Source organism: Bufo gargarizans, chromosome 3 (genome assembly GCF_014858855.1).
Source record: "Bufo gargarizans isolate SCDJY-AF-19 chromosome 3, ASM1485885v1, whole genome shotgun sequence".
Classification (NCBI taxonomy): Eukaryota; Metazoa; Chordata; class Amphibia; order Anura; family Bufonidae; genus Bufo; species Bufo gargarizans.
Window position 1 is genome coordinate 456,409,953 of NC_058082.1, and position 13,414 is coordinate 456,423,366.

At 41.6% G+C, this 13,414-nt stretch overlaps 1 protein-coding gene across 2 annotated transcripts in view; it reads left to right on the top strand.

The window, feature by feature from the left end:
- Positions 1-11,534, top strand: part of EFHC2 (EF-hand domain containing 2) — an 82,516-nt gene extending 70,982 nt beyond the window's left edge. For both annotated transcript variants that reach the window (XM_044283593.1, XM_044283592.1), the window contains exons 13-15: positions 1,279-1,371; positions 4,343-4,442; positions 11,315-11,534. In XM_044283593.1, the coding sequence (XP_044139528.1) occupies positions 1,279-1,371; positions 4,343-4,442; positions 11,315-11,410 (289 nt within the window). In that variant the 3' untranslated portion in view covers positions 11,411-11,534. The remainder of the gene's footprint in view (positions 1-1,278; positions 1,372-4,342; positions 4,443-11,314) is intronic.
- The last annotated feature ends 1,880 nt before the right edge of the window (positions 11,535-13,414 follow it).

Consider the following 13,414-nt stretch of genomic DNA (forward strand, 5'->3'; position numbering starts at 1 on the left):
TAACTTATACATTGTGTTTCCTGCTTGAAATTATTTATGCATATTGGCTCCCTTCAAGAATATAATAGTGCCCCCAGCTTGACACACACATACATGTGTATATTTATATACACCGGTGTGTATATATATATATATATATATATATATATATATATTTACACACCTACAGACACATATACAGACACTAGACATGTATGCACTCATACACACGTATGTACACTTACATATTTACATACATACAAATTTACACACACAGACGCATTTACACCCATATTTCGTAGGATGACATAGGAAGGCATGACTGGTAGGGGGGCCCCTGATCCAGGCCTGCACTTGTTTCTTGACGCTGTCCTCCTCCCGACCTGATGCTTCCCACATGCTCATATGAGGTCACCCCACTCCGAGCTGCGCTTGTCCTGCTGCTGCTTTTGTTCTCTCAAAAGTCCTGCAAGCACCCTGTAGCTGAAATTCAGGACGTACTGCCCCCTCAATACAGCAGTGCAGGAGGCACACCCTGAGCTGGGTAGTAACACCATAGAGTACTGTACACAGTATGCGCTGTTGTATAAAAGGACTTGTACATGCGCATCGCTGCTGCCACCTTCCACTTACCCCTAGATGGTGATGCCTAAGGCAGCCCCTGCTCCTGGGTTTACCTCAGGCTAGGGAAAATGGTTGTCCTGTAGTGGGAGGGAATGTCTCTGGTCTATTTAGCTGTCTTATATCTGTCTATTTGTCTATCTATCTAAATTGCAAAGATGAGGCAGCACTCCAAAGCTAGTGCATGGGTGATGGACCTGTTTATTCCCAAGGCAACGTTTCAGGGCTGAAACTTTGCCTTGGGAATAAACAGGTCCATCACCCATGCACTAGCTTTGGAGTGCTGCCTCATCTTTGCAATTTGGATCTTTCAGTGGACTACTGCCTATTGTCCTGAAGGGATTGCACCCAACACTGTGCTGCTGTTTCTTTTGTGTTTTAACTATCTGTCTACCTATCTATTTATCTACCTACCTACCTACCTACAGTGTCTACCTACAGTGTCTATCTACAGTGTCTATCTACAGTGTCTATCTACAGTGTCTATCTACAGTATCTATCTATCTATCTATCTATCTATCTATCTATCTATCTATCTATCTATCTATCTACCTATCTATCTATCTACCTACCTACAGTGTCTATCTACAGTATCTATCTGTCTATCTATCTATCTTCTTTAATTCACTGACAATTTAGTTAAACTGTAAATGTATGATTTGTATTTATGATTTGTAGGAAAGGATTGCTTCCACTCCAAGAAACTAGGATAATTTGTAAAGCCTTTAAAATGCCTCTGGCAGATGACCTTCTTCGCCTTATATTAGAAAAGTAAGTACTTAGACTCAGGACATGTATAGGTATATACCATATGTTCTTTTTGAAACAGTTTCATGGAAATTTATTGTGATGATGAAGTGAAGTTTAATTTAATTGTATAAATACTGAACACTTATACATCTGGGCGTTAATGGCAATGGAGTAAATGAAATAATCTAAAAACGTTTAAGTGTAAGTATAGTTTTCAAGAACCTCAGACATGTAATCAATGTAAGTCAGAAGTTCTTAGAACCATTTATTGAAACTGGCGCTGACTCTTAGTTCAAGTAGGTTGGAGTGCATGTCAGATCGTTGTTTCCCTTCAGTCCCTGACTATCACGCTCGTCATCGACAGACTATTGGAATATATTATTATGTCTTTGTCTCTCTTTAATGAAGTCAAGAAGGGATACCATGAACCAAATAAGCTCTGTACCTTTTCATTCTAGTAATCAGTGGTAGTCACAGAGCAAGAACTCGGGATGGTCCGAGATAATTAAAATTCTACTAACGCCCTCAATTGCTGTAAAAACAAAAAAATAATACCTTTATCTCAGGCACCATTCTCTGCGCCTTTTGTCTGGTCTTTTAAACATAAAGGTTAATTGGGAAATGTCGGACGCCATCTTTGTGTAAACATTCTAAGCTATGTATTTGATTGCCTTGGCATCTAATTCAGTCTTCTGCAGAGGAGCGCAACCTTTTCTGGTCCAAGAGCTGTTTGTCATTTTAAACAACTCCCAGTGGCCACAATGAAACGTAAAGTGGTTGTCTGTCTTATAAAACCCCTAGTGACTTCTCGCCCAAATGATAAAATAAGAAAATAACATATGCCTACCACTTAAAGAGGACCTGTCACCACAAAATTCAATGCAATCTGCTGGCAACATGTTATAGAGCAGGAGGAGCGGAGCAGATTGATGGGAAAAGATTCAGTAAAACTTGTAATTATTCATTTATACTTTTGCCTTTTCCACCTCCTGTGATTACCTATCGGTACAGGAGGAAAGGGTTATCAGTGATTGATAGTATTCTGTATATGTGTTCATACAGAGATAGCTGTCAGTCACTGATGACATCTCCTCCCTGTGCCGATATGGATGTATAAATTACAGTTTTTATAAAATCTTTTCCTACAAAAAATATAAATCTGTTCAGCCTCTCCTGCGCTATAACATGCTGCTTTCAGGTTTCATTGTATTTCGTGGTGGCAGAGTCACTTTGATCCCACACCATTTACATTGCTACTGCTCTGGTCCTCATGTCCAGTTCTCTTATAAGTCAGACAACCCCTTTAAAACATATTTTGGCACATCAAAGTGCAGCTTCAGTTCCAGTACTCCCACTCCACTCCAGGAGAATGGTGGTCCTCTTCTCCCCTATCAGCACACCAGAAAGGGTGAGATGGTACATGCAAGTGGCTCTCTCCATTGAACACTTTGTGTGGCAACAGCTTAGAGTTTCACAACCCCTATAATCTACAATGGAAAAACTTTATAAGGGCCACCTACCTCCAAAAGTCATGGTCTGTCTCACCTAGTTTGCCCAACTTTATAAATATGGTGCCTGTTCTGGACACCATATTCCTGAATGTATTTACACCAGACAACTGATATAATAAATTTATACCGCTCCATACATTTATAAACCCTGCTTCTTCTCACACAGTATATTATAAAACGGTCTGCCTGCAGCCACCACTAGGGGAGCTCAGTGCATAGAAATTTATACAGTTACCATTGAACGGCATGGAAGTTGTAAATATCTCTATGAACTAAGCTCCTACTTGTGGTAGCTGCTGAAAATACTAAGGTTCTGTGTCAGGACGCAAGAGAAAAAGTTAAGCGCCAGGCCCCCTCTCACTATAGACCCCTTACCAGTATCCTAGTCTGGCAGCATGATGAGCATTGTCCATCTCTATAACTCAAATCTTTCTTAGTGGACGACCTCATTCTCTTGATATATGGGGTTACAGATATAGCCACACATTGCATCGTTAGTACCTGCCCATCCCGGCCGCTCAGTTGTGTGTCAGTCCTTAAATCTCTGACATGGAGACACATGAGCAGCCACACACACACACATGCTTAACTGTGTGTCAATTGTTGGGGGCCACACATAATTCCACTGTGGGCCACACCTGGCCCTCAGGCCCTGGTTTGTGCACTCCTGGTCTACTGGGTCTAGTATTTACTGGGTAGTGAAGACATCTAATAGGTGCCACAAGGCTGTGTTCTCATTCTGATTGCAGTTCTGGACCACAAAATATATTGGAAACCGCATTGTTTTTTTAAAAATCAGAATCAATTTATTTGGCCAAATAAGTTTGCACTTACAAGGAATTTGACTTGTTCTGGGGAACAAGGGCAATTATATTTAAAAAAAAGCATAATCTTTGGCATTCTTTCCTTTTTTTGACTTACATTTTCTATATACTACAAGATATAATTTTCCCATTTCTCTAACTTCTTAGCTTGTCTGCAGATATAATAATAAAAATCTCTGCTTAACGCACATTTCATTGTAAGAACGATGTTTCATAGACTTCAGTTGAAAAGGTCTTGGTAGCTAAATGGCTCTCTTGATATAGAAAAGCATGGAAAAAAAAAGATAAAAACTTGAGTCAATAGGACACAGACAAGAAGTGATGATAGAAGGAAAGCAGTACAAAGGAACACCAGACTCCCAACAGTGTAACAAACTCACCATGTCAACATGTAACTAAATATGTGTAGTAAGCAACAACTGCTCCGTGCTCACATATGCTTCTAGTTTAGGAAGTTTTTTGGGATTGGTACTAAATCAGATAGCAGAAAAAAAAAAAGTTATAAAACTGTAATCCTGGCCTGTGTGATATTCATTGGTCTCAGTGCTGGACAGGAGCCAATGTCCACAGTCAAACACTTAATTACTTGCACGCGGCTGGAGTTGTTTCTTTGGACTTTTGCATGTTCATGTAATATCTTTTGTTTGCTCTTTCCAGGCATAAAGAAAATGATGAGCAAATTAATTATAAAAAACTGATGTCTGGCCTTAACTGGAGAGAAAATCCAAATCCGGCACGGAAGACCACACCAATTAAGGTAAAGTGAGGGTCCCCGTTCTGTAAATGTGGGCCCTTAGGTTGGTTGTTTCTGTTAATAGTGTGCATGGTATTTATGTCTTATACAATCTACAGTACTTAGTAACATAACTGCGTAACGCCAAAGGTTCATCTCTGCTCATATTTTTAGTTTCCTGTTCCATTATAGGAATAGGAAAACAAAAATCACAGCACTGAGGATCCATCACATGACACACTAATGGCACCCAACAGCCTTTTTCACTATAATGGGGTCCATTGGATTTTTGTCATGGTGTCGATCATTTTACCAGGAAAAATAGCACTATTTTTTCAGGTGTTTTTTTTGTAAGCAGATGTGAACTTAGCTATAATCACACATGAGCAGCATGAATAGATTAACAACTGATCTGGTTGAGAGTTCACACAATGTAGCGGTGTTACATCAGTAGGAAATATGTCTTCATGGTCACAATTAATTTACAATAACCAATACAGTAACATTCCTTCACTACAACAGTCTGATGGTCCAGCAAATGTCTCTGGCACTGCAAGATGATCTGGAATCTCACAAACCAGAGTCAGAAGCTAATCATGTAGGAAGAGATGAAGATGGGGGTTACTGACCTTTGTAAAGGGGCAAATACCACAACAAAATACAAAGTGAACCCAACCAAGTCCTGCCTATTTTACTAATTGCATAAAGGCACTTTTATTTATGCAATGAGAAACCTTGCCAAGTTTCTAGAGTAAAAAAGTCGGAAACCGTGTGTTTACAACTTTTTAAATGTTGTTACAAATGGCAAGTCTATGCCACCCTCAACACTTTCCCGAAAACTGGTTGTGGCAGGGGTGGGGAGGGGCAAGGACATTTATCTTAATTTTCGCTAGTTTTCTGGCGTAAGTGATGACAGAAATCCATAACAGCTCTGATGTGCCATAGGTTTCTGTTCAGGTGCACAGACTGCCGGAGATGAGCCATGAGCCTAATATATGACGAGGCTTGCATCTCTTCATAGCACGTTTAGTATTCGCCTTGCATGAATTACTCAAAATGGCTCGCCATTTTACATATTGGAACACAGAGATGACGGGACCTTGGGCGGCGGCCAAGTGGGCTTCCCTATAATGCCTTGCAGGCAACCCTTTTTCTAGCACAACTAATCATGAGGGGCTATAGGTGTGGGTCATTGACTCAGGGGATGATCTGTAGCTTCCATGAAACAGTCCTACCAGGAAATGCTGCTGCTTTGTCAGGATAGGCATTGGCGAGATAGGACGTCAGACAGAGATAGATGGTCAAGCACAGAATACAGATAGATAATGGATTCTGTCTTTTCTTTAGTTGTGACAGATCCCATTGACATAAAGTATAAGAGGGCTGTGTAGTGTTCTTTTTTTCTAGATAGAATAGTGCAGCATGCTAGGTTATTTTGGCCAACAAAAATTAAAGAAAACCTGATGTGATACAACTAACAGAAGTATGAAGAGCACCTCAGATCATCACTTATCAGAGAGATGCTCAGCACTGCAGCGCCCATTGACTGACCCATACAACAGCCTGTAGTCAAGTCATGGAAATATACAGTCTAATGAGAATGTAAAATGTCCCCCTCTATTCTTGGGACACGATAGTGACAATTGATATCAAAAGTTTTAGGATTTTCCGAGATATATCTTCCACAAACATACGATCAAGTATAACTCTGGATTTCATATATTTTATTCATTTTTGTATGTAAGCTAACAGATCACATATTTATTAATGACAGCATTGATTTTGAAAATGTTAGCCCCCTTAAGAAAACCTCTCTTTTTCCAAAGTTTTCCTTGGCAGCCAAATACTTAATTACCATAGCTTTGTTATCTTTGATGTCTATTGAGTCTGCAACCACCACCATCAATTGTGTAAAAGCTTAATTAAAGGAGTTTTCTTGGATTTAAATATTGATGATCAATATCAGATTGGTGGGGGTCCGACACCCGTGTTGATCAGCTGTTTGAAGAGAAGACTGCATTCCAGGTGAGCACTGCCTTCCCTTTATTGTTTACCTGCTCGCCGCCGACAGCGCAGTGGTGAGAAGGTGTAAATACAAGCCGTCCTATTCACTTCAATGGACGGCTGCTTCCTATTTAAGTGTTTAGAAACCAGCCGTCCCATTGAAGTGAATGGGACGGCTTGTAGTTACACCTGCTCACCACTGCGCTGTCGGCGGTGAGCAGGTAAACAATAAAGGGAAGGCAGTGCTCACCTCGAGCATGGCACGCGGCCTTCTCTTCAAACAGCTGATAGGCGGTGGGGGATAGGTCATCAATATTAAAATCCTTGAAAACCCCTTTGAGATTAATATGTAATTAAAGGGGCATTCTCATCTCAGACACTTATGGCATATCCACATTGTCATGCACACTCCGTCCCAGCACATGATGTGTGTGTAACTACAAGGGGCTAATCTGTTTCCACTGACTCAATTTTCCACTCAGTCTGCAAGCTGAGCAGAAATCACAACCCAACCGAATCCTACCACAACCTATTCATTTCCTGAGCCAGATAGGTACACACACATTCAGTGCTATCCAGCAGTCAAATGGTTAAACACATTATTCTTAGAACTTACAAGGACCAAGCATTAAAGTTTTTAAGCTTTAATACCAAAAGACAAAGTGCTTACAAAATACAAAAACACATACAAACAAGCAAACAATGGGATAAGAAAAATCACTGACAAGCTGTAGGGGTAGATTTACCAAAACTGGTGTAAAGGAAAACTGGTTTAGTTGTCTATAGAAACCAATCAGGTTCCACTTTTTTCAGAGCTACATTGGAAAATTGAAGTCGGAATCGGATTGTTTGCTATAGGAAATGTAGCCAGTTTCTTTACACCATTTTTTTTTTATAAATCTCCCCCGTAGTCCTTTCTACTTTCTTGGGGGTAAAAAGAAGAGAACACAAGCAGATTTAGCTGACTCCCAAATGCTGTGGACCTGTCTAAAATGAGGCATAGCGCAACATCGAATGATGCATAGTAACCTGACAGCCAGTTACTATTGTACCAGTAATGTTTTACAATTTTAGCCCTTAGCTTGGGTTCTGGTTCTTTATCCAATTCCCTTTTCTGTGACTGGTAAATTAATGAGAGGTTACACCATGAATATTATACTGAATACTGACTCTTGATTCACCTCACTGTACGGGATAGGGATCATTCATTGGGGATAGAAAGATGTCCATCCTCCTGACCTTTGAAGCCTGGACAAACTAGACCCAAGCTGTTAGAAGTCTCACTTTCTCTTCAGAGAGATCTGGCTCACCTTTAGTTTCAATGGCTTTGTATAGCAAAACTTTTATCGGTTAACTCTGTGGCTGTGTGAAGAAAGGATATTTATCTGACCCCATATAAAGATATACCACTAGACGCACCTAGGGTTTAGAGGAGAATAAGAAAAACAATTTTGTTTATCAAGCCTCAGGTCAGACCCCCAATCTTCATCAGACCTAGAATCAGACCCTCAATCTTCATCAGACCTCAGTTCAGATCTCCAATCTACATCAGACCCCAAATCAGACTCTTCAGTGTTAATTAGACCTCATATCAAACCACCAATGTTAATCAGACCTCAGACCCCAATGTTAATCATACCTCCAATCTTCAGCAAACCCCAAATTAGATCCCCAATGATAATCAGATCTGAAATCAGACCCCACAGCATGAGAATCAGACCCCACAGCATGGGAACAGCATGAGAATTCCACAGAGTGGCCCTTTGACATAGTGGTGAGGTGGAAGCAGCACGAGGTGACCACAGAGTGGCCCAATGATAGAGTCTGGAGGTGGAAGCAGCATCAGGAGGAGGCCACAGAGTGGCATAATGACAATGTGAAGATGCCAGCAGCATCAGGAGGCCACAGAGTGGCACAACAACAGTGTGATGGCTTGGGACTCTCAACCACTTGGAAATGGAGGGACTTCAGCACCAGCAACTTGGCCAGGAGCACGTTCAGCTTCTGCGCTGTTGGATGAGTGTACGCATACTGTTGTCTCTTGGCAATCGCTTCGGTAATCGATTGCTGACGGAATGACTGACGAAAAATAGGAGGAGGAGCAGGAGCATGAGGACCAGCAGAAGATGGGAAGGACAGACAGCTCCCTTTGGCTGAGGTGGTGGAGCCTTGACTGCCTTAAATGGGGTGCATGCCACTGGTTGATGCAGCGGTTGCTGCGGCAGGCTGGCCACCACATCAGAGCCAAGGTTCTCCCAGGCCACTTTATTGTGAAGCTGCATATGTTGATGCAGGGCTACCCCAACACTCCGCACTGACTGACTGCTAATGCCGCTGCCTCCATGAACTCCTGCACCACTACTTTCCGGGTACGTTTGGCTCTTGACCTTTCACTGCTGCCACCCTGCTGACTCCTTGCTACTCTAGCGACTTGCTGGCTCCGCCGCTGCCTCATGAGAAAGCTGACACCCTCTTCTCCCGATCATGATGAAGCCCCTAATTCACCCAGCTCCCAAATGCAATCAGCTACATCATCATCATCGAGTACTGTCTGCATGTCACTGATGTCCTCCTCAACGGTCTCTGGATCAGTAGCCTGACCACTCGCAACACCAGCTCCCACGCCACTCTCCTACTTGCTCATCTCCTCCACATCTTGGTTGGTCAGTAGCTGCTGACTGTCCTCTAGTAGCTCATCCTCGCTGCATAGTAGAGCTGAGCCTACAGCATATAATACTTCTCTGGCTGAGGGAACAGAAAAGGACAGAGGCAGGTTGAGGACAGGTGAGGGCACAGGGCCTGCTCCCGGGCCATGCTAACTAAGGGTTGTGTCTGATGAACCCACCGACTCTTGGCTGGGGGTATCTGATGTCACTTGGGATGAAGTGGATGACCGAGTCAACCATTCACGAACAGCTGGGTTGCTGGTCAAGACATAAACGCTAGATGACATTGGGAGCTCAAGCCTCTCTCTGCGACTCCTGCTGCCATGCCCCCTTACTCTGCTGCGACCTGTGCCTGCGCCAGAAACATTTAGGCCTCTGCCACTCCCCTGTGCAGGGCCTGGCACTTCTCTGTCTGACATACTGTTAGATCAAATAAATAAATAAAAAGGAAATTAAAACAGCTCCAAAAAGTCTGGAATTTTCTCACTCACCACACAACGGTTAATAAGCCCTTATTTATTTCCCACTTATACACGCCACAAAAGGCTTTAGAACATATAACTGCACTACTGAACGGCAAATATATATATTTTTTGCCACTACGCCAAAAAGGACCTTAGAACATATAACTGCACCACTGAACAGCAAATATATATTTTTTGCCACTAATACATGCCAAAAAGGGCTATAATTTTCTCACTTCACCACACAACAGCTAATAAGCCCTTTTTTCCCACTAATACAAGCCAAAAAATGCTTTAGAACATATAACTGCACTGTACAAGGGCAAATAAGACGTAGAAATATTTACTTGTAATAAACCCTGTTAATGGCTGTATCAAACAGCACTTGCACCCCAATAACAAGAACGGTTTGCTGGAATTACAGAGCAATATAATGGCAATTTGGATCCGCAGTCAGTGAAGCAAGGTGTAATAGGATCGTTCCTATTACCCAGGCTGTAAACTCCCCTTCTGAACCCTGTTCTGCTTCAATACTGTGGAATGATTCCTCCATATCCTTTCCCTGAACTTCTATACAGCAAAATAAAAGTTTTAAAGTATTTTCTACCAACCAAGTTGTCAATTACTTCATCATTTTCTAGGATGAACAAGACAAGGAGATGCTTTATAATTATTTTATTGTGAATACAAATATATATACATATAAAAGAGGTGACCATGCACATCCCTTCTGCTGAAATCTATGGGAGTTATGGGGATAACTAAATCTGACCCTCCGATAGCAGTCACATATAGAAGAGGTGACCATGCATACCCTTTCTACTGAAATTTATTGGCGTTTTGGATATAGCAGAGTCAGTGACTTCTCTTCATAGAGATACATAAGTGTTTATTGGATCCTTGCTTTCTCAATAGGTGAAGGTCCCAGAGGCCCATGTACTACTAACAGAAACAGTGACTGTCTGCGGTGTCTAGAAAATGCTGTGCAGCATAGATATTTTGAAAGGACTCTCAACTTTTAAATTATGGGGTCCATGTCTGCTCTGTGTAGGTTCCTAAGTCATAAATATCTACATAAAGGGACATTGAATTTAATGATTATATTTGAAAATCTGAGAGAGAGCAAGAAGAGGGGGGTGCCGTCAGCATCTATTTTTACAGGCTGGCAGCCACTGGCGGATCCAGGAAGGGGGGCAACGGGTCAATCTCCCTTCCTGAGAATATGGTGAGAGTCAGGGCGGAGAGCGGATCGGGGAAAATGAGCGCTTCCATTGTGGAAGCCCTCATCTCCATAGTCATATGTATCGCCGTCCTTAGGACAGCGATACAGATGGAAGCGCTGCGGCGGGGCAGGGGAGGGAGAGGCGTCATTCTAGGCACTTGGGCTACTAATTGGGTAAATTAGTCACATCCTCCTTATATCATAGACCATCGGAAAACTGGTCCTTGATGAATTCCCCCATTTTTTACAGATAAATGCACCAAGGGCAGAACTTCTGAATTCACACTTAAAGTTTAGCAGTTATTCCAGATAATATCAGGCGGCTTATAAAAACTACAGAGGAGCAATGTTATTTTTGTTAGTTTTTTTATTAAAATGGAAAGGAATGAGGATGAAGAAGAGATGATGAAGAGGAAGTAGGTTAGCCAGCTGGAGAGGTCTCCAACATGTGCGCACATTCCATTTCTGCTTAAGATGAAATGTTTAATTATTTTATCATTTCTGCCAAATCATTTACATTTTTTATCATTTTCTTTTCAGTTTGATGCTGAGTGGAGTGGACAGACAACATCAGATGCAGTGAAGACTGTGAACTACATGTTCTTTCTCGAGGATTTGTTAGGTGTACAAGAATGAGACTTTTTTTTTTTTAAACATCCTTTTATTCGTAATGTATACATTTCTGTAGTTCCAGTGTGCTCCATACAATAAACAATGCATTTATGTGCACGGCTCCTATATAAGGAAATAAAATGTAGTATGCGATAACCAGGGTTCTCTCTGCGTTTTCATTGTGTGACTGTGACTTATGAAACATATTTTGACCTTTCGTTTGCCTTTGTCCGTGTCCATTAATAAGAAAATGGACTAATGTTGTTTTGCATATTATTTTCAAAACATTTTAGATTTAATTGGATTCTCTTGACAACCCCAGGGCAAATTTCCCATTTGTAGCCTGCGTATGAATCCAAGACATAACAAAATTCACGGCATAGATTGTGTACTAGGTATTATTTGTTTTTCATGTTTTAAGAAAACCATCCAAATGTTTTTTATATCATTTACAATCTGCGGAATTCATGTTGTACTTTTGCTTATACATGAGCCAGAGTACTTTGGGGGCAGACACTGGACACTTGACGTTATAGGACTGGGTGAAATTATTTTTTATCATCAGTTTCTCTATAACAGGGGTTGTTTAATCAATCTGTTTTAAACTCTCATAATGGCATGAAAAACCCAAATAAGTCATACTCACCTCCATGTATCCCGCAGCGCTCATGTTACGATGCATGCTGGGTCCCCTATTGTTTCTGTTTCCTAGTGCTCCTGGCACAGAACCAGTCACTGGCCATCCTGGTGATCCATGTGACCCAGTGATTGGCTAAGCAGACATTTCCTATATGTTGACTCATCAGGAAGCAGAGACCAACGTGGAGCTGGTGAGGGTTGGAACGGGAGTGGCAGGGGATTGAGGTGAGTGCTTGCGTTGCAGTCATTGTGTCCATGAGGCCTTGTGGTCCCCCATTAGGGTACTTTCAAACTAGTGTTTGAGGAATCCGGCAGGCAGTTCTGTTGCCGGAACTGCCTCCCGGATCCGGAAATCCGTGTGCAAACGGATACCATTTGTTTCCGGATCCGTCTGACAAATGCATTAAAATACTGGATCCGTCTCTCCGGTGTCATCCGGAAAAAACGGATCCGGTATTTCTTTTTTTCACATTTTTAAAGGTCTGCGATTGCGCAGACCGGGAAACCGGTTCCGGATCCGGCATTAATACATTTCAATGGAAATTAATGCTGGATCCGGCAATCAGGCAAGTGTTCCAGAATTTTGGCTGGAGAAAATACCCCAGCATGCTGCAGTATTTTTTCTGGCCAAATACCGTAAAAGTGACTGAACTGAAGACATCCTGATGCATACTGAACGAATTGCTTTCCATTCAGAATGTATTGGGATAAAACTGATGCATTTTTCCAGTATTGAGCCCCTAGGACGGAACTCAATGCTGGAAAACTTTAACGCTAGTGTGAAAGTACCCTTAGAGCCATACTGGATGTGACTTTCAGCTTTAGCTTACAGACCAAGTTTCAGAATACTGTACTGAAGACAGAATTATTTAGCTACCATTCAATAATAAACCTCAGTAAGCGCCCCCTAATGGTGGCTCAAGGTAGTCAGAATTGTATTATTTATCTGTATGATTGTGTAAAATGAAGCAAGGGAATTGGAATTTTGCAACAGAAAGACCAGGGGCGGACTGGAAACTTAAGGTGACCCTGGAAATAACAGTTCACTGAGTTCCAGAAAGTAGGCATATCCAAAAGGGGGTAACTTTCACTGATGCTGGGGTGTGAATAAATATTAAAATAAAAATACTTTATTGATATGCACTAAAATCCAAAACTAAAACAAATAAAATCAATAGTGCACTGGCCCAAGCTAGGGGAACATCAGACTGAACACATTATATCCACAAGGTTATATATACTATCAGATATGCATTGGATACAAGCTGAGTTCAGAGTGACCTCTCACCACAGCTAATGTCATTCATGCTGCAGTGTAACTGATATCTGTGCCAGATGAATTGCTCATATGTGGCACAGTATTAATTATCTGTTCCCTAATGCCTTTAA